Here is a 21424-nt window from a genome sequence, read left to right as displayed (position 1 = left end):
CCTCTCAGCTAATAGAGCTGGGAAATACATGTATATATACTAATGTATGCATATACCCTTCTGTACATTTCTTTCTATATCTATCTGTATTTATGTATTTAAAACCATGAGCTCATACTGATACCTACAATTCCAGTCTATCTAATGCTCACCTCTCATCCCTGCTGGCCTATCCCATTCCCTCATTCTTTCCACCCCATTCCATCCACCTGCTGCAGGTAACCAATCTCATAGATTTCTCACTTAAAAATATGGAACGTGGGGCGCCTGGGTGGCTCAGTCCGTTAAGCATCTTCCTTCATCTCAGGTCATGATCCCAGGGTCCTGGGATGGAGCCCACACATCAGGTTCCCTGCTCAGTGGGGAGCCTGCCTCTCCGTCTCCCTGTGCAGCTCCCCCTGCTTGTGTGCTTGCTCTCTCTGTCAAATAAATTTTAAAAATCTTTAAAAAATTAAAAAAATAAAAATGTGGGATGCTTCACAGATTTGCCTATTATTCTTACGCAGGGACCACGCTCATCTCTCCATATTATCCTAACTTTGGTATATGTGCCGCTGGAATTGAGCACTAGAGTGATGTATTTAGAACAGAAAGCAGAGCATCCCTGTGCAAACCCCTCTGACTGCTTCCTGCCACCATTAGAATAAAATCCAAACACTTCCCTCCATCTTACCTACCCACTCGGAGGCCCTGGGTGATCTGGCTACAGTTCTTGTTTATCTTCTCTGCTTTGTGCCCTTGTTTACTCTGCTCTGGCTATTCTTGCCTTCTTGGTGTTGGCCGTATGCCAAGTGCTCTCCTGCCTAAGGCTTAAAGCCCTTTGCGTTTCTCCTGCCTGGAGTGCTCCTTCCGCTACACGCTCCCGGGGCCGGGTACTTCTGGTCTCATAAACATGCCCATCTTCATGGACGCCTTCCTTACATAGATCTTCTACTACTTTCTAAAGGTTTGTTTTGATTCTTGGTATCATCACATTCTGACATCTGCAATATGTTTACTTCCTGTCCGTCTTCCCCACGAGAACACAAGCTCCATTAGGCAGGGGCTTTGTTTTGTTCACAGAGCTTAGAAGAGTGCCTGGCGTATAATGCATAAAGAAGCAGTCGGTAAATATTTCGTGAGTAAAGTTTGTGTCACGTGCTTTTATACGCATTATTTGATTTAGTCCTAACAAAAAAACACTTGGAGGTGAAGACTGTTTTTATTCTAATTATGGATGAGAAAATGGAGTGTCCAGGAGGTCAAGGGCTTGCCCTCGGTTATGCCCCCGGGGAAAGGTTGGCTGGAGATCTGTTCCTAGTTCTGTCTGACTCCAAGCCCAAGCTTGTGACTACCTGTACTCTGCCCGAGTGTGTCTTTATAGACTGGGGGTTTGAAGCTGTGCTTGCCACACACGGTGATTGTAAAGCTATAACACAAGTATGTTTTGTAAACTGTAACATACAAATATGAGAATTATTAATATTATTGCTGTAATGATAGCTGCACTTTATTTAGACTCCCAGGCCCCCAGCCTGAGCTCCGCATCATTCTGTCACATAATCCTTACAGCAGGCTTTTGAAAGTGAGATGAAAACGTGGAAATTCAGGAAGAAGCGGTAACTTGCCCGAAGTGACAGGACTGGTTAGGCCTGGCAGTCTCACTCTGGAGCTGAGGGCCCGAGCTCAGGGCCCAGCTCTCATTCACCACCACGTTCCATGTAAGGGGACATACAGACATGCCGGTGAGGGCTCCTCGCTGCTTTCTCGCCACCAGGTAACTTATTCCTGGAATTCCAAGAGGAGTTGGAGCGAGTCTACAAGGTCTACTGTGCCAGCTACGACCAGGCCTTGCTGCTGGTGGAGACCTACCGGAAGGAGCCGGAGCTGCAGCGAGAGGTCCAGAGCATCATCGAGGCAGTGGTGTGAGTAGAATGACCAGTGAGCACATGCTCCTGCCGCCACTGAGCCCGAGGTCAGGAGCTGTCAAGGTCTCACCCCTCTTGGTGCTGCTCACGCTGCTTCAGGAGTGGCTCGGTCAGGTTAGGCTGCAGAGACCAACCATTCCCAACTCTCGGTGGCTTCAAATAGCAACGGCTTGTACCTTCCTTATGCTCCACTGTGGGTGCCTTCTGCGTGCCGTCCTCACTTTGGGGCCCAAGCTGACAGCAGCCACGCTGTGGGTTATTGCCGGTAACTGTGGCAAAGGGCAAGAGCTCTGGAGGGTCTGATGCTGGTAATTAAGTGCTCCAGACCAGAAATAATGTTCGTCACTTCTCATAATTCATGGGCCAGAACTAATCCCGTGGCTTTGTCCAACTCCCGGCAAGCCAGGGTGTCCAGAGGTGGAATGGCAGACACATTTGGTGAACAGCACTCCTGTCTCCCATGGGAAGGGCAGTGAGATGTGGGAACCGTACGCTGTAGACAGCAGTGGCATGAAGCAGGTTCGTATCACCTCGGAAGGCCTCTCCACAGATAGCTGAAAACTGCCCTGTGAAATAAGATCATAACTGCCCTGGATGGCCTCCCCACCCAGAGCTGGCCCCAGTGGGTAGAAAGAAGCCCTAGATAGAAATATGTAGAGAACAGGTAATTTTTAATTTAAAATTTTGAATGGAGAGCAGTTACATAGTTCACAAGCTTTAAAACATCCAAATTTACGCAGCACAAAGAATCCTGTCCTGTCCTGTCTAATCCTGTCCCTTCATCCGCCCAAATACTACTCCCAGCCCCAAAGTCAAGCTAACCACTTGTAAATTGCTTGTGGATCTTTGCAGAGTTTCTTTATGCATTTAGATGCAGGTACAGATATATGCCCTCATTTTACTGCCTTTTTAAAGAAAGTTTGTATTTTTTTTTCACTTACCATATATCTTGGTATCTTCCCATTTCAATACGTACATGTGTGAGCCTTTGAACGGCACGTTCTTCCACCACATGGCTGCTCCCCAGTTTATGTAACTGGCCTCTATCAAAGGACATTGGTTTGCTTCTTTTCCTTTGAGATTACAGATAGTGTTCAGTGATTATTCCTGAGCATATGTCATTTTACTCAGGTGCAAGTATTTCTCCTTTTGTAACTATTTATTTTGGAGAAAGAGTGTGCATGGGTGGGGGGCGGGGCAGAAGGAGAGGGAGGGAGAGACTCTCAAGCAGACTCTGCACGGAGTGCGGAGCTCGATGTGGGACTTGATCTTGTGACGCTGAGGTCGTGACCTGCGCCGAAATCAAGAGTCAGACGCTCAGCCAGCTGAATCACTGAGATTCCCCACAGGTGCAAGTGTTTCTGTAAGATAAATGTCCAGACGTGGACTTGCTGGGTCAAAGAAAGTATGTATGGATAATTTTGATAATATTGCAAAATTTCCATCTATAAAGGCTATACCAAGTTACATTCCCAGGAGCAAGGTATGGGCATCTCTTTCCTCAGACCTTCACCAGAGTGTGTCATTAAACTTCAGAATATTTGCAACTGAGAGAGGTGACAAATGGTGTCTCGGTGTGGTTTCATTTTGCATTTACTTCTCATGATTAAAGTCGGTCATTTCTTTGTATATTTAAAAGTCGTTTATGTTTCCTTGCCTGGGATTGTTCTGCTTCTTGTCTGTTTCAAAAAGGCTTCTCTCTTCCCCAGGACAAGCTCCCCAAATGGTGAGAGACGAAGGTCATTTTCTGGAAATCAGAATAGTGTAGGAGGAAAAGAGGCTACTATTATTTCATCTTACTTAGACATTCCCTTTACACCCAAGAGAAAGACCGTGTAGATTTAGGTCTTTGAAGATGACGTTATCTCCTGTGAAAGCTCCTGCTCCCTCCCCTCCTCCTCTCCCTTGCTTATTCCCCCAACTACCCTGAAGCCTCCTTTTCAAGTACCCCTGTCCTGGCCCCACCCTACCCCCCAAAGAACTACATCACTTCCCCCTTTGATTCGTCCTTTCATGGATCTTACAAATTTAGGCTTTTGCAAGGGTCACTAAATATATTTCAATAGGAGAGAGGCAGGTAACGAAAATGAGGGAAGCAAGGTGGCAGGTTTGGCGCAAAAGGGAGCAGTGGAGACTGGGGCCAGCCAGAGCCAACAGACCCTGCAGCCCTGCCTCTGCTGATGGTTGCTGTGTCGAGTAGCTTTCACTGTGTAACAGACCCTGCCAAACAGAATGCCCTGAGACAAACATTTATTTGGCTCATCCTGCTGCATGTTAGCAATGTAGCCAGGCTCAGTAAACGATTCTTCTAGCCCTGGCTGAGCACCTTCACGTGCCTGTGATCACCTGTAGGTCAGCTTTGCTGATCTTGGCTGGGCTCTCTTGTGTATCTCAGACACGGGAGTGGACTCAGCTCTGGCCGCACAGCCTCTCATCATCTGGCAGGTGGCCCAGGCTTGTTCAGTTGGTGGTCATATGGTTGAGAGAGGGAGCATGCGGGGAGAAGGGAAAAGGGAAGTGGGGGGCAGGGGAAGGTAAGGCCTTTGGAGGTCTTGGCTGGGAATTGGCATGCTGTGCTGCAGACCCAAGGGGTGGACAAATAGACCCTACTTCTCAAGGGGAGCAGCTTCAGGGTCTATTCAAAGTGTGTGGGTACAACAGCAGCCACCATAACAAAGGGTGCGGATACAGAGAGTGGGATAATTACAGCCCTGTTTTACAAACCTTCCACCTTAGTTGCCATGTAGGAATATGAGTCCACTGTGGCCAGATCCTCTGATTTTTCAGAAGTCAGAAACTTTGATATAACATCTCCCAGGTGCCAAATACTGGCATCTAGCTCAGACGTGTTAGCACTGTGGGGGGCCTGGTGGGCACAGAGGCTGCGGTTTGTCATGCCGTCCACACTCCAGTCTTCCCAGCCAGACCGGTGCAGGTTTTTCTTGTGGGCTCTGGTGCCGCACTGCCCAGTGGCTGATCTGGCTCTGCCCCCAACTCACCTTGGCAGAGCCATCTCATGTCTCAGAACGTGGTTTCCTTAGGTGTACAGGGGGAGTGATAACTATACGTCATGGGGTACGGACTCATTGTACGCGGTGACAGTCTGTAAACCCCAACTATTATCCTTGTCTCGACTAGGCAGGGGTTGTATTTCTCTGAAACCACGCTGTGGCTCTCGGCTCGAGTGGTCCAAACGCCCTTTGTTTTTTGTTTGTTTTAAAGAATTTACTTATTTGAGGGGCACCTGGGTGGCTCAGTCGTTAAGCATCTGCCTTCGGCTCAGGGCGTGATCCCAGTGTTCTGGGATCGAGCCCCACATCAGGCTCCTCCGCTGGGAGCCTGCTTCTTCCTCTCCCACTCTCCCTGCTTGTGTTCCCTCTCTCGCTGGCTGTCTCTATCTCTCTCAAATGAATAAATAAAATCTTTTTAAAAAAAAGAATTTACTTATTTGAGAGAAAGAAAGAGTGCAGCAGAGGGAGAAACAGGCTCTCTGCTGAGCAGGGAGCCCAATTCGGGCTCAATCCCGGGACCCTGGGATCATGACCTGAGCCGAAGGCAGATGCTTAACCAACTGTGCCACCCAGGCGCCCCCCCCCCCTTTTTTTAAGAGAGGGAGGGAGGGGTAGGGGAGAGGGGCAGAATGAGAGGGAGAGAGAAAATCTTAAGGAGGCTCTGTGCCCATCATGGAGCCTGACGCAGGGCTCAATCTCATGACCCTGAGATCATGACCTGAGGCAAAATCAAGAGCCTGCCCTTCAACCGACTGAGCCACCCAGGTGCCCGTCAATGCTCCTTTTTTATAACAAACATTAAATTATTATCCTGACATATATTCTCGATATAGATATGTATATCTATCTCCTACCTGTATACAGAACTGGAAAAAAGATGGCTTAACTGTAATAAAAAGTGAAAGGAAAATAATGTCTAATAAAGCAATCTGTATTTCAGTGTGCAAATGCTTGGGCACCACTACCCTAGAAAAATCTAATGAAGGAATCAGATGCTGGCACCTACTTAAATAAGTTTGGATTCAAGGAAAGGAAAGTCAGAAGCCATTCTATGTAAGAAGTATCGGGAAAGGAGAGAGCAGAGACTGTGCGTGCCCTAGAATGACACGTAGCAAGGAGAGCAGATTTGACCTCCTGTGTACGGTAAGGAAAAGAAGGACACGACATAAATGACACAGGGACACCATTATGCGCTGGGGGCAGAGGAGGTGAGGCTACGATGTTCTCGCAGATGATCTGGGTCTTGTTTATGGAAGGTAGCGTCAGAATCATTTCCAGTGTTGTGGTAAGTGACTGGAGTCGAAGTGTCGCAAAAACATCTCTGTTCTTGAAATTGCAGCACATTCTGAGGTATTCGTTCAGCCTGTGTGCGTTCAGAGGGACATAGGAACAGCACGCTTCTCACAGTGCGGGGCTGTCCTTGCAGACAGCCTGCTGCCCTGGTCCCTGCCCACTAAGTGCCTGGAGCAGCCCGGGGCCCGCAAGTTTCCACCAGGCCCTCCATGAGAGCCCCTGGTCTAATGTTGCCCCAGGAATATGCCAGTCTTCCTGCCGGCGTTGCTTTCCACCTCCTCTCTCTTGAAACAGTAATCCTGGCCTTCTTGTGCCTATGACCATGGGCCTGTTTCTGGAGCTTAGCCAACTAGAATCACCACACCAACCAGTAAGTGGGTCTTTCTCAGCCAGTTAGGATGGATGAGAGCATCCAGTCAGATTCTTTGTGATTCCAAAATGCATGCTGCCTCCTACCCTTTATTTGGGCAGCTGAATGGGTGGGGTGTTCAGTTTATCTTGTCTCCTACTGCAGCTGCCACCTGAGAGCCAAGGAGCTCAAAGGCTTGCCCTTGCAGGAGGCAGGAAGCTCCGAGGCTATCGGCGGGGAGGCAGCTGCCCTGCTGAGGCCGGTCGGTCCAGCACCGAGCCCCCACTGGCTCAGAATGACACCTGAGGCAGTGTTTGGAGAAGGCAAATATCTTTGTTTTCTTTTATTGGCAATCTTCGTTCTCCTTTATTGGCAATCTTCGTTCATTTTCTTTTTCAAATTTTTTAAAAATTTATTTGAGGTGGGGACACAAGCAGGGGAGAGGGGCAGGGGAAGAGGGAGAAGCAGGCTCCCTGCTGAGCAGAGAGCCCGATGTGGGGCTCAATCCCAAGACCCTGGGATCATGACCTGAGCTGAAGTCAAGAGTCAGATGCTTAATCGACTGAGCCACCCAGGCGCCCCAGGAACTTTTTCACTTAACTATGGTTATGAATATCTTTTCACAGCACTAGGAATAGTTCTACCATGTTCTTGTTAATGGCTGCACAGAGTTCCTTTCCCGAGCAGCTCACAGATTCCGGTTGTTTAACCAACCCCCTGCTGATGGGTATCTGGCTTGTTTGCAGTTTTTCACTGTGATAAGTAGAGTTGCCGGTAACTTCTACCTTTATCTTTGCTCACTTGAATTGACATTTCTGTGCGTAGATTTCTGGAGTGGGATCATGGAACAAAGGATTTGTACATTTCACAGATTGCCAAACTGCTCTTCAAAAAGATCTTAGCAAGAAAATGTAAGTGGGCTGTCTCCCCACACCCACCCAGCTCTGAGGATTATCTATCTTGCTTTGGTTTGCTTTGGTATTTTCTTTTCTTTTTTGGGGGGGGATTATCTTTCAATTTTTATTGCCTATTTGAAAGGCCATTTAAAATATTTTCTCCAGGGGCACCAGTGTGGCTCTGTCAGTTAAGCATCTGACTCTTGATCTCAGCCCATGTCTTGAACTCAGGGTCATGAGTTTGAGCCCCATGTTGGGCCTACTTTCAAAAAAAATTTTTTTCCCTCCAGATTACCTTAGAAAAGCTGTAATTGTAAAAGGTGCTGTAATTCTGTCATGACTGCTTGATAATTGTGGAGAAGAGCTGTGATCTTCTCTTCGAAGACCCCCTATGCTCTTATTTGTGGACAGCTGTCCTCATGAGGCAGTTGGCCCTTTCCTATGGCAAGTAAGCCCAGAGGACAGAGTTTTGCAAATATCTGGTGACTTTTTCCATCTCGCCTGCCCGTGGTCAGCCAAGTGCTAGGAAACCCGTGGTGAGAGCAGATGGTCAGCGTAGGCATGTCCTGACAGGTAGTCCTACCCCCACCTCCCCCATAACCCCCCACAGCTAATGAGGAGGCACCCACCTGCTCTGCCTATTCTTAGCCTCATGACTGATCTTTCCTGGACGTGGGTCTGACCATATTTCCTTAGGAGGAAGAGCAAGAGGCAGGGGTACCATGGAGAGGGGGCCAGAGAATGGCTTTGAGCAGCACCTGTGAGTCTTCTTGGAGGAGGCATGCTTAGACACTGAGGTTTGAAACCCTCGTGGGCTTCTTGAAAGGCAGGTCTGAGGGCTACTGGTCATGATCAAAGAAAAACTGTGCGAGCCTCTTCCCAGATGCCTTTGACTTGGGCACTTTTTCTGCAAATCTCCGACATTAGCAAGAAACAGACTAGAAAAAGTCATCCATTCATCAAATAGTGCATCTGGAAGGGATCTTGACACTACTCATTCTTGTGTTTTATTTTTTACTTTTTTTTTTGAGAAAATTTTCACAGCTGTCAAAAAACAGAACGTAATAAACATATACCACTACCTAAAATTAACCAGTGTTAACATTTTGCTTCATCTATTTTTATGCTAAATTGTTTAAAGACAAATAATAGACATCATAACTTTTTACCATTAAATACGTTGTTTTTTTTTTTTTAAGATTTTATTTGTTTGTTTGAAAGAGAGATTGAGAGAACAAGTGGGAGGAGGGGCAGAGGGAGAAGCAGACTCCCTGCAGAGAAGGGAGCCCAACACAGGACTTGATCCCAGGACCCTGGGAGATGCTTAACGGACTGAGCCACCCAGGTGCCCTACCCTTAAATAGTTTAAATGTATCTCTATAAACATAAAGTTCCTGTGATTTTTTTTTTTTTAACTTTCAACTTTTAAAGCCGCAGAACCATTTTACTGAGTGAAATATCGCATGGCCGTCCAGCATACAGAGTTGTGCTTGGGACAGAGCCAGGTGGGCGTGTCACGCTGGCAGATGACTGTGTGAGTCTGAAGCTCTGGACAGAAGCTGGAAACAGAGGTCTGGGTTGGGGGTGTGTTTACAGCCATCAGACTAAGTGGAGTCAGTAAGAGAGTGAGTGGAGGGAAGTGAAGGCCCCAGGGCGCTCTGGCATTGGAGCGAGGCCAGCAGAGGAGGCCAGGAGAGTGGCCCACGGAGCAGGAAAATCAGGACGAAGGGCATCTCTGGGGCCAAAAGAAGAAAGTGTTTCAAGAGCAGGGACTAGTGAGCTGTGTCTACTGCTGAGAGGCCAAGGAAGCGGAGGACAGAGAAATGACCGTTGCATTTAGTACAGATGGGAAACCAGGGCCCAGGAAAGGGTACAGTGAGAACTAGCAGTACCTGTCTAGCATCTAGACCTCATGCAGTACAAGTGAGGAAACTGAGAACCACATAGGAAGGTGAACTGCCTGAGAGCACACAGAGAGTTAAATGGCACAGCTGGGCCTAGAGCCCAGGGCTCTGTTGCCCAAAACGGTGGGTTTTCCCTACCTAACGCCAGCCTTCTCCCTCAGGCCACAAGCTGGGCCCTCAGGCCTCAGTTTCTTACTGGTAATCCCTCTGCAGAGGATTACCAAGTACCCATTGCTGCTGCAGAAAATCCTGGAGAACACAGCCCCTGATGCCAGTGCCTACCCTGTCCTTCAGAGGGCTGTCTCTGCCCTCCAAGACGTGAACACCAACATCAATGAGTACAAGAGGCGCAAGGAAGTGGGTAAGGACTTGGGGAATTTAGGGGCTATATCAGTGAGAATGCTTCCAGCTACAAAGATACTCCTTTCAAGCTATCTTCATTAGTAAAGGAAATGTAGTAAGATAGCCACAAGTCCAAAGGTAAGATGGACTTCAGGTAGGGTTTGATCAGGGTGCTGGCTCCATTTCCCTATAATTCTCTCATCTCTACACTTTACTGTGTGTCAGCTTCATCTTCAGACTGGCCTCCCTCATACTAGTAAATGGCTATTGTTCCATGACTCACATCTGCACACCACACCCTCCAGGATAAGACAGGGCCTTTCTCTCCTTAGTCATAAATTAGATTGGAGCGTCATTCTGATCGGACCCATTTGGGTCATGTGCTCACCCTGAACCAATTACCATGGTTAGGGGAATGCCATGAGCTGATTGGCTTGGGCCTAGCTTATGTATCATTCTTGGAAACAATCACTGTGGCCAGGGGTTTGGAACTGTATGAATTGGCTTATCCCAGCTAACACCCACCCCTTGAACCAAAGTGAGATCATTCCCATGCAAACCACATGGCTGCTATGCTGTGGAGGAGAAATGAATACAGAGGAGGCCAAGGGCTGTGTGTGTGTGTGTGTGTGTGTGTGTGTGTGTGTATACACACCTTGGGAAGGGCAGCTAGTGGGTGGGGTACGCTGTCTCTCAGGTTGTTAAAAGAGAAAGGTTTGGAAAATGAAGCAGTGTCCCAAGTAGAGAGCAAACAACTGCACGACCTAGACGGTATAATAGTGATAATTTAGCTCATGCGACAGGTCTGTCATTCATTATCTGGTTTGATCCTTACAGTCGCCCTCCGAGGCTGGCCCCAGTAGCCCCATCTCACAGTCAGGTCAAATGAAAGCTTAAATGGTTCGCTCCACATCCCAGAGCTGGCGAGAGGCAGAGCTGGCTTTCAGACTCGGGCCCAGGGTGGGTGACAGATCAGTGGAAAGCCCTGCACCAGGAGTGGGGGAGTGTGGTTCCCAGCCTGGCCTGGCTGACACTGGCCCAGGAGCCTCAGGCAACTCACCTCTCACTCGAGTTCTTCTCTAGAAAGTACATGCAGACCCACTATCTCACACGATGCTCCCAGCAACCATGTGAGGTGGCTGGTCTCATTTACGAACGAGGGAATAGGCCCAACAAGTCAGGCAGGCGGGCAGCCGTTCAGCCCAGGCTCACACCTTGCAGCAAGCCCTGGGCTTTTCCTCTGCGAGCTGCTGTTCAAACGGGTGCGCACTGATGTTGGAGAAGAGGGCCCAAGCGAGCGCCAAGTCAGGTGTGTCCAGGATGCCTGCTTTCCCGGGTCAGCTTTGGTCCCCGTGCCTTCCCTCTCCTCTCTTGGTGCAGCCTCCAAGTACACGAAAGTGGAGCAGCTGACCCTCCGCGAGCGGCTGGCCCGCCTCAACACGCACACCCTCTCCAAGAAGACCACCCGGCTGAGCCAGCTGCTGAAGCAAGAGGCGGGGCTCGTGCCCAGGGTGAGCGCGGGCGGCGGATGGGCGGCATCCCAGCCGTTCCAGAGGGGCAGGACTGTGCCGTGGGTCGGGCAGGTGGCTTAGACTCCTGTCAGAGAGGAGGAGGCCGAGGCCACGGGGCTGACGTGAGCTCTCAGCGCTGCGTCGCTGGGAGCAGGCTGGGTAGGCACCCTCCCGTGATTCTGGAGAGCCAGGCAGGGCTCTCTCAGCTGCGTCCTGCGCTGCTCTTTCCCTGAGGATCTTCGTATGCAGGTAGGAGAGCTGATGTCTGGGTGCGGGCAAGGAGCCAGCTGGGAATAGCCACTCGGAGCCGCTCAGGTTCGTGGAGGACTTACTTGAAACCAGTAAATGACACAATGAAGTGGGTGTTCTTATGACCCCATTTGCAGCTGAAAAAGCAGGCTCAGGGGAGGGTAAAACACTTGCCCAAGGTCACACAGCTAGGGAACCAGGACTCCTATGCTTGTGAATCTAATTCTATTATCCGAGTACAAAACCACGAAGCAGCACTCACTGCCTCTAACCGTCCCACTCAGCTCCGGGCTGGAGGAACCGGCTCTGATCGGCAGGGCTGTGGAAGGTGGTCCCAGTGAGAGCTTGGGACGTGGGCGTGGGCGTACCGTTCCCCCCTCTCCCAGCGTGGATATTCTCAGCTCTTACAAATGTCACTTTCCTCTCAGACGGAGGACAAGGAATTTGATGATTTAGAAGAGAGGTTCCACTGGGTGTCGCTGTGTGTGACGGAGATGAAGAACAACGTAGCTGTTTACCGGGATAATCTGGAGGTGAGGATCCCGCCGGTAACAGTGCTGGGCTGGGCTGGGTCCCGCGGGCAGGAGGCGTGCGCGGCCCAACCGACACGATGGCAAAGGCATCCACTGCAGGAACCCACATGGAAGAGGGCACCAGGTCGCTGGCTGCAGGTCAGAGGAAGGGCCATGGGCGAGCACGCCCCAGCCCACAGCCTCCGAGCCCATGGAGCTCCTAGGGGGTGAGGTTGCCACTGAACAGGATTAAAATTCACTGGGGTCCGAGCCCTCCAGAGGGACCCTGCCAGTCTGGCTCCTAGAGCAGGTGATGCCCTCGGGGCCTGCGAAAGTCAGGCGGGTAATACCGAGTGAAACGTGCAAGTGTCCGAGGCTTAATGTCTAACAGGCTGTTCACAAGACTTTTCAGTAGAGTTAAATACATAATAATATTTAGAATCTGACCGCATGTATGGATGAGTAAAATCTAAAGGGCAGCCGTTACTGGGCTTGGAGAAGCTGTTGCTTTTTGGGAATATGGACCCAGGGTAGCCAGTTCTGATTTTAGGGGGAAAAAAACACTTGCAGATGAAATCTCATGATATGTCCACGTGAACAACAAATTTAATGAAAACTTAAATGCTGTGCAGGCCCAAGAAAATCCGTTTCTACAGGCTGAATTCAGCCCACAGGGCACCAGTTTGCCTGCCACCCGGCACATAATTTTCCTTGTGCCCAAATCCTCCTTCACTGTTGTCATCGAGGCTGACTCATTCCATCCACTCTGTCCCTTTTCTGTGGTTTTGTCCTCAGTCATGTCCATTTGCGCAAAGCAGTTTGGTCTGATAACGGGCTCTTCGGATAATGGGATTTGGGGTGGCCTTATGGGAAGTGTGGAAGAGGGAGGTCGTAGCCGCAAGCCCCTCTGTGTGGGGCAGATCCCCCTGCTCGTTCCTGCTCCATCCTGGCCCCCCCGCCTGCCCCGGGCAGAAGGCAGCAGGATCCTGTCACAGTGCAGTGAGATGGGAGGGACAGCTTCCAGAGCCTGCAAGAGAAAGGATGGAGAAGCCATGAGAGAGAAAGCAAAGGCACATGGGAGACCCATCTGGCTTTGCAGGGTAGGACAGATATTTGGAAGCATTAGGCTTCCAGATGCAGGCTTACATGACAACACAGTGTTGACATGGAATCCCATAGCAAGCACGGGACTCCTCTTTTACTCCTCTGAGTGCAGGAGAAGCTGCTTTTGCTGATATGTCTTTAACACCGGCATAGTGAGTCTTGGGCTGGGAGCCTTCTGCAGGCAGGGATGTCCGGACAGAACTTAATGACGTTGTTTGTTTTTATAGCAGTTATTCTTACATACCTATTTGTGGCAGTTATTGCTGGGTTTCCCTTTATGGTAGTGTCATAAGGTGATTTAAAAAAATACATTGATATAAATAGGAATGGTTAGTTGATTTCAAGTATTAATAGAATATGTGGAATATAGACATGGCAGTAAAATCACCAAGGGGCTATGCAAACACACGAAGTTTGGGCAGCGCTGGAATAGGGAGAGAGATCGATTCAGTCGAAGGAAGAGCGTGCTAATCACCCAAGCTGTGCAAGGATGGAACAGGCTGTGTGCTTCCCTGTCACGGCGGCTGTGCAGAGAGCCTGGACGGCCTCTTTGGCGTAGGGTGGGGGACAGGCATGAGATGGGTACGATGGGTCCTGATTGGCTGTCTCTCATTTGCTCTGGGTCCAGGCTTTCCTCCGCTTCAGGCCCCAGGAATACGACCTGGACATCCCTGGGGGGCCTGTGGTACAGTACTGCAGCCTGATGAGAGACCTCCAGCTCCAGGCCTTCCCGCAGTTTGTGAGTGGAGCTTCTCCTTCCCCCTTTCCTTGTGAGGCAGCTGGCAGAGCTTCGTAAGAATAATATTTAGGGGCCTCCTGGCTGGCTCAGTCAAAAGAGCATGCAACTCTCGATCTCAGGGTTGTGAGTTCGAGCCCCACGATGGGTGTAGAGATTACTTAAAAATAAGATCTTTTTTAAAAAAAGGAATAATACTTAGAAGCCAGACCCTTTCTACAGTTCTCACACCCATACCCGCCCAGAGTAGTCAGAGGGCGGAGATAATTATTAATGCATTTTACTGACAAAAATAGCCCCAGCTAATGTTCGCTGTGCCTTACTATCCGCCAGGCAGATAAGCTGCTCAGCCCTTTACATTCTTCATCTCCATTAATCCTCACAACACGGCTGATGGGGTAGATGCTATTAAAGCCCCAATCTGCAGGCGAGAGCTGGAGGCTCAGAGGGGGTGACTTCGCAGGTTATTCAGGTGGTCAGTGGCAAGATGGGATCTGATCCCCAAAGACTATGTTTGTGGTCACCCTCTCTACAAAATCTTTTAAGACTTGTGCACAGATGTTAGGACGTGCCAAGCCTTCTGCTAAGCTCATACATGCACTGTCCCCATTGTTCAGATGGGCACATCGAGGCCCAGAAAGGTTAGATAGCATGCAAGAGGTCACAGCGAGTTGGCTGGGGTGGGACTACAGCCTGGTCCTACCTACCTCCAAAACCCCTTCTCCCGGTGCCTGCTGTCTGCCTCATCCTTCCCCAACCCTAAGCTCACCTCTCTGCACAGAAGCAGCGGCTGGAAGGCCTGGTGTGGCAGCCACTGTGCAGCCTGGCTAAAGCCCTGGCTGGCCCTCAGAACCTGATCAAGAAGCGCCTGGACAAACTGCTGGACTTCGAGAGGGTGGAAGAGAAGCTGTTGGAGGTGGGCAGCGTAACGTACGAGGAGCAGGAGGCCCGGCACACGTTCCAAGCCCTCAACTCCCTGCTAGTGGCTGAGCTCCCGCAGCTGAACCAGCTGGCCGTGCGCTGGCTGGGCCAGATCCTGTGCACGTTCGTGGGCCTCCAGAGCGACCTTGCCCAGCAAGCGCTGCAGAGGGCAGAGGGCAGCTTGGCCCAGGTAAGGCCTCTGCGGAATAGCCAGGCGGGGCCCCATAGCACCTGCAGCCAGCTGTTCACGGGGGCGGGGATGGAGGGAGATTAGGCCATCGGGCGCTTAGCAGGCAGCCACAGGCACCTTCTGGGTCTCTCTTGTGCCATTAATGGAATCTGATCATGCAAACAAGGATAGAACTGGGACTCCAGGCAATTCCTGGGCTCTGGGATTCAGAAGCAGAGGAGGCTCTGCTGGGAAAATAGACCTTGGGGCCCGTCCTTGGAATATATTAGAAGTCAGCGACAGAGGCCAGGCCCCTCCTACACAGTCGGGAGTCAACGTCTCCAGTTGGCGTTCCCGCTGCTGTTACTACTTCTAGCAGCTGCGCCCTCGTGAGCACTTCGTGTGTACCTTCCATGTGTTATCCCACCTCATCCTCACACTGATCCCACAGAGTAGATATCATCATCATCCTCATTCCAAAAGGAAGCTGAGGCACAGAGGGGTTGGACAGCGTGCCCAAGGCCACACAGCCGACAGCAGGATTTGAACCTTGGCAGTTCAACTCCGGAGCCTGGGCTCTGAACAGTGCTTGGCAGCCTATCAGAAGAGCTGTCTGCTGAAAGCATAAATAGATTGCAAAGAAGTTTGGACAAACCTCCAAGTGCGAACTTTGAATTTAGAGCTTTAAAGACCAGTCTTGACACAGGGAAGAAGACGGAGCTGCTTTCAGGTCTGTCTCTGATGTCAGCGTCAGAGCTGAGAGGTTTGTGTGTCTGGCCCCCTGGGCCGTCCAGCACTCCTCATACCACACACTGTCTCCGGGGTTTCATGGTCTCCAGCTCAGCCGTCCCCATACAGTGTGTTGCATGAACTTCCCCTGAAATGCGCATGCCCTACCGCCCTTGCAGCTCCTTGTCCCAGGCCACCTTGTGGTCCCACTTCCAGCACACCACTTCTGAGTGCGACCATGTCCCTTTGCACAGACCCCTTCCTTGGCCCAAAATGCCCCCCAGCCCAGTGCCCCCCGTGCCTTTCACAGTGCGTAGTGCATGGTGGGAACTCCCCAAATCTGTGACAGATGACTGACTCTCTCTGTGAAGCTCTCAAGATCCCCCTTCTGCAGCTGGGGGAGCCCATCTCCCCATCGTGTATAGTCCAGTAGCCCTTAGGATGTGCTCTGCTCAGCACTTCGCAGAGCCTGCCTTCAGCCGGGGTGCTGGATGAAGCTGTTTCTCCTTACTGAGGGGGGCCAGACCTATAGGCTCTTCTTCTTTTTGGCCTTCAAAGCATTTAGTACAGAGTTCTGTCTCAGACATGCTTTTTGAATTTAATTAAGCCTGAGCCATCTGCAAAAAGAAGCGTTTCTCTTTCCTGAAGGCAGAGGGTCCATCTGATTAGATGATCTTGTCATTCTATTCCGTCCTCCAGTTCTGTCTCCAGGGCTGCCCGGCCCCTTGTGTATAGACCGGGATGTGCAGGGCTGGGGAGCGCTGCGGGAGGCCAGTAGCGGGAAGGTCAACTTTATAAAAGCAGAAAGAGGGCCTTTCCTGGCTGGGACTGTCATTGAGAGTGTTAGGGCCCGTCAGCGATTGGTGCCAGCTTCCTTGTCTGTGTCCCATGGCCCAGCCCCCTGGACAGTCCCGTGGAGCCCAGGAAAGGCCTGCATGGCAGAACCTCAGTCTGTCTGCATCCTGGGGGTGGGAGAAGGGCTCTAAGTCAGACCCAAGCACAGTGAGCTTGGTGACAAGCAGAGAGGACATGTCTCTGTTAGCTGTGGGCCTTACTCGTTCCTAAGTTGTGTGGTAAGAAGGCCGGAGATGGCTAGCAGGGCCAGGGTCTCAGGATGGAGCATTACTCAGAACTCCTAGGGTTCCCAACCAGCTGACGCATAAAGCAGGATGTCCTAACTCGCATAACTGGGAGGCCCCGGAGGCGATCGAGCCCTGGGCAGGGTGCATCCAGGACAAATAATGTCAGGACGCCGACTTTCACTCCACCTCCTAGCTGTTTCCCTGTCTGGACTGGCTTCATCCTCAGGCCAGCCTTTTCCTGCATGGTGGGAGAGAGAGCACATACATCTCAGCATCTACAGGAGAGTTTTCCTCTCATTCTCAGCTTTCATATACTAAATCTGACGGGAGGATTCTGCTTGGCCTTGCTTGGGTTCGTTGTCTAGTCCGTGGGCTGCTCACGGTGGATGGGAGAAGGGAGGCCGTGCCTGCCAGCCCTGTGGCTACAGCTCCATGATGGGCAATCCTCCTGGACCCCCACAGAGGGAGGCTTTCTTGAAGGACACCGAGTGCGTCAGTCGGCAGACAAAAATGACAGCTGACAAAGACATAAAGACCCATCTTCACACATCTGGGGCTAGAATGTGGGCTGCGAGAGTCTTTCTGTCCCTTCTCCTGGAGAATGCTCTGATGACAGTGTCTGTCCCACCCAGCTGCCCCACTACCACCTCTCCGAGACAGCCTTCAGGAAGCTGGTGGAGGACACACTGGGCCAGACTGGTCACCAGCTTCGCTCCTTTCAAGAGAACTTTGAGAAAGTGCTGCCACCCCCCACCACACAAGTAAGTGCCCCTCGTTGCCCCGCAGACTGTCCAGTCCTTCACCTGTCAGTGGGGTAAGGCCCGGTCCCGTTCCCTTTTCCTCCCCAGGGTTCCCTGCATCCTTTCCCTCTCTCCTTTCTGTCTGTGAGCTGGAGGGGGTGGCGGGATTCACACCACCTATACACATGCTCTTCGTGGCCAACAAACCCAAGAGCCGAACAGTAGAATATTAAGTGAAATGAGACGTAATAACAGACAAGTGGCCTTAGCAACCCCAGACCTGGAACTCCACATTGTTTTAATGAAAGCTTACCCTGTTTCCTCACCATCTCACGGAACCAGCTTCAATACCAGCATTCAGGGTGAATAAAAAGTTGGAATAACAAATCATTTAAATTTTCCTTTGCTATGGAATTTTTAATTGCAAAAAACAGTATTTCGGTTGCATTATGGTTTACAGACTTTGGCTGGCCAAATGCTTTTTTTGGGTAAGGTATTTTTCTCTAAAATAGAAGGAAAGGGTATCTTCGGTGCACTTGAAGGCTGGATCCAGGTAGTATATTTTGGGAGTGGAACAGAAGTAGCTGAAAGAAGGGGGTCCCACAGGGCTACAGAGCTGGGTGAGAGGAACCTGAAACTGTGTTCAGTCACACGTGAAATGTGAAGTGAAGGGTCAGGAGACAGGGCAGGATTCTGGGAAGGGTGAAGGGGGCCCCAGAGACCCAGAGAGACAAGGAAGGAAGCCCAGCAGAGCTGGCCCATGGAGGTGGCCTGCGCACCTGGCTGGCAGGCAGAGAGGGCCAAGGCCATCAGGGATGCAGGCCTCTCCGAGGATGGTGGACTCCTCCTTGGGCTGCAGCCATCCCCCCCCTTCCCTCCCACACCGAGGCTGCCCCAGCCAGAGGTCCCATGGCAGGTGGGGGGTGGCTTTGTTTTACAAAAAGAGGGCAGTCACCCCTGAGTCTCTTCTTGGTGATACTTTTGCTGGAAGCAATGAACAAGAAAACAAAGGCAATGCCAGGAGATTTTTGGATGCATGGAAAGTGCCACTGAGTCATTCTTCCCAGCTTCATGGCAGTTTCCATCAAGGCAAAGCTGTGTTCTCTGTTTCTATTACCCCATTCACAAGGCTCACTGTGCCTTATAAACAGTAGGTGCTCAATAAATACTTGTGGAATAAAAGGTAGCACTCCCTTCCTTCACGCGTGAGGGAGGGTCTGCACACATCGCCCTGTGCCGGCTGTCCAAGCGGCCACACGAGTCAGGCCTGGTGCCCGCGGGAAGCTCAGGGGCCTGCTCGTTCAGGCTGAAAGACCTGTGCCAGGCTTTCTCTTTCTCCTGTGGGATAATTTAGCCTGAGGCTGTGGCCAGAATTTAGGGCCCCATCCTAGAGTTCTGTAACTGAGAACTTTTGGAACCTGAGCCAGTTTAGAAAAATCCAAGACGTTTAGAGCTAGGAGGAATTTTAGATGTTAAATTAGAGGGTTTTTGGCGGGTTTTTTTGCGATCCCTTTGGATCCTAGGAGTGTGTTCTTGTGGTCCAGCCATCTGTTAGTGAGGAGGCTTGCCCGTTGGCCGCAGAGGTGGGATCGGCGCGGGACTCCGGCTGTCAGCGCGTGGGCACACACTGGCGCCCGCTTTGACACGCCAGCTCAGGCACCTGTGTCTCTCTTTGTCCCCCCCCACCCCCCACCCAGCCACTCCTTCCAGGGGCTGAACGTCAGGTGCAGGCTCTCTTGAGCAGGTATGGCCCCGAAAAGCTGTACCAGGTGACAAGCAACGTCAGCGGGGCTGGGACTCTGGACCTGACACTGCTGCGGGGCCAAATTGTGGCTCTCCTTCAAAACAAGGACACCAAAGGCAACAGCAGCCGCTGGCTGGTGGATACCGGGGGTACGTGGGGCTTCATGGGCTCTTCCCCTCCCTCTGGGGAAACCCCCCAACAGGAACCAGCGGAGATCGGGGTGTGGGCAGGGGTCTGGCTGTGCAAATCCAGGATGGGAACGGACACAGGTGAAAATGCAGGGCTTGGGGCACAGCCAGCTTAGTGTGGCCCTTGACATGCCAAAGAGGAAGTGACTCTTATATTGCTACATCTGTTATCAAGCACGTATTATGTGCCTTGGGGACCTCACAGACCATTGGGGTAGACAGAGATGTGTGGAGGGAGCTCCAGCATCACCGTGAAAGATGTAGATACACGGAGAGCTTGGATCCCAGCTACAGGGAAGGCCTCCAGCATCCAGAACAAGGGACGTGTGATCCTGACTCCCATGCATTGGCCCGACCTTTGGATGGGCTGCTCAGGTCCAGGTGCCCCAGTGTTACTGGGCAGGAGGCGGGTGGCACCTTGAACCCAAGAGGAGATGGCCCAGCAGTGTCTTCCAAAAAGGGGCCTGTGGCCCCCAAGATGAGGGTCACACAGGGTTATTGGGAGGAGATCCACAGACAGTTTTTCCTCTTCAGACAGTTTACTATAATTGTTACTGAAGTATTTTTCTGCGTATGAGAAAAACCATTCGTAGTACGGTATGTACGTAGTACGTAAACCCATGATTTTTTTCCTATTATTGATAGCACAGGTCTTAAGTTTTAAAAAGCGAGTCTATCAAAAAATTAAGTATGTGACTCTTGATCTCAGCTCAGGTCTTGATCTCAGGGTCACGAGTTCAAGCCCACATTGAGCCTACTTTTAAAAAAAAGTTAAGAAAATGGTACAGATCCAGCAGAAACCGTGAAAGGGCAGTCTCATGACTCAGGTTGACAAACAGCTGAATGGGGATTCAAGCTGGCTGCTGGGGTCAAGAGGACTGAGTTTGGATCCCAGGCCTGCCACTTTACTAACTGTGTGATCTCAGAGGAGTTACAGAGCCTCTCTGAGCTCCGGTGGCTTGGCCATCAAATGGAGACAATGGTACTGACCTGGAGGGTTGATGTGAAGACTGGACAATCGAATGCCAGTTCCAGCACCTAGCAAGCTCTCGGGAGGTGCTGGCCATGTGCAGTGATAGTGACCAGAACAGTACTGGGATAGTTGTTCATGAGCAGGAACCGGGGGCACTCAGCGAAGAGAAAGGCAGTTTCTGCCGCCTGGAGAAAGCCGTCCTGGGTGAGGAAGCAGCTCTACTATAGGCCTCCACTCAAGGGGGAGGGGACCCGTGGGCCCAGCACCAGGAAAGCAGTGTTCATACCAGCCCGAGGAAGAACTTCTTATCCCTATCAAAGCTGTTCAAAGCAGAGTGACTTGCCTTGGTAGGGAATGAGCTCCCTGTCACTGGGGGTGTACAAGTAGAAGCTGGAAACAGGGAGTGTGGGTGCTTTAGGGGTGGGTTTGTGAGGTTCCTGGATGATCTTTTCAGGTCCTCTTTAGTGCTGGGAGGCTGTGCTGGAGGCATTCGCATCCGTGAATGGTGCTGACTTCCTCTACAACTAAAAGACATGGAAAGGGTGGTCCGCAGCCAGATAACGTTCTGCATGTCCTGTAGGACACCGAGGGTATGTGCCAGCTGGCAAACTGGAGCTGTACCGCGTCATCCCCAGTCAGGAGGAGGTCAAAGGGCAGGAGTGGCCTCACAAGGACTCCCGTCACCTAACACCAGAGCCCACCCCAGCCCCCGTCCCCTCTGTCCCAGCGGTGACCCAGGTGAGTCTGGGAGAGGGGTGGGGTTTGCCTCCCCATGGCCGCCTGGAGTGGGGCTTTGATTTTCCTCCTATTTGAAGAGGCTACCGTCGTCCTGTGAGGCCAGGGCCCTGGTCAGTGGCCACAACAGTGTCCTGGTCAGGAGTGGGCCTGGAAAAGGAGCCTCATCCTTGCCACATCAATAAACCCTTGTTCCCAATCAACAGGGCAAGTGGGATTCATTCATTCATTCATTCAGTACTTGCCCAACAGTGTGTGAGATGAGAGCTAGAATAATGAGCAAGAGTAAATCTTGGTCCCTGCCTTCCTCAGATTTATAATCTGGGGGT

The 21424-nt window shown here is 51.1% G+C and overlaps 1 protein-coding gene and 1 non-coding gene across 9 annotated transcripts in view; one reads left to right on the top strand and one right to left on the bottom strand.

Moving 5' to 3' along the window:
- The window catches only part of ARHGEF37 (Rho guanine nucleotide exchange factor 37), a 51364-nt gene that overhangs the window by 20805 nt on the left and 9135 nt on the right, over positions 1-21424 (top strand). For 6 of the 8 annotated variants that reach the window (XM_087867869.1, XM_045815284.2, XM_087867867.1 and 3 more), the window contains 9 exons: positions 1757-1904; positions 9522-9721; positions 11083-11213; positions 11891-11995; positions 13707-13817; positions 14596-14925; positions 17348-17476; positions 19153-19348; positions 20941-21098. In XM_087867869.1, coding sequence (XP_087723995.1) covers positions 1757-1904; positions 9522-9721; positions 11083-11213; positions 11891-11995; positions 13707-13817; positions 14596-14925; positions 17348-17476; positions 19153-19348; positions 20941-21098 — 1508 coding nt within the window. The other 2 variants (XM_045815288.2, XM_087867870.1) reach the window with 2 other exon arrangements.
- LOC123803722 (U6 spliceosomal RNA) lies at positions 462-568 on the bottom strand. The gene has a single exon (XR_006782959.1). It is a non-coding gene; the product is annotated as a U6 spliceosomal RNA (small nuclear RNA).

The sequence above is a fragment of the Ursus americanus genome, chromosome 15 (genome assembly GCF_024610735.1).
Source record: "Ursus americanus isolate L20-20 chromosome 15, mUrsAme1.1.p, whole genome shotgun sequence".
NCBI classification, from domain to species: Eukaryota; Metazoa; Chordata; class Mammalia; order Carnivora; family Ursidae; genus Ursus; species Ursus americanus.
Note: the sequence above shows the minus strand (reverse complement) of the source record. Positions and strands in the feature narration are given on the sequence as shown.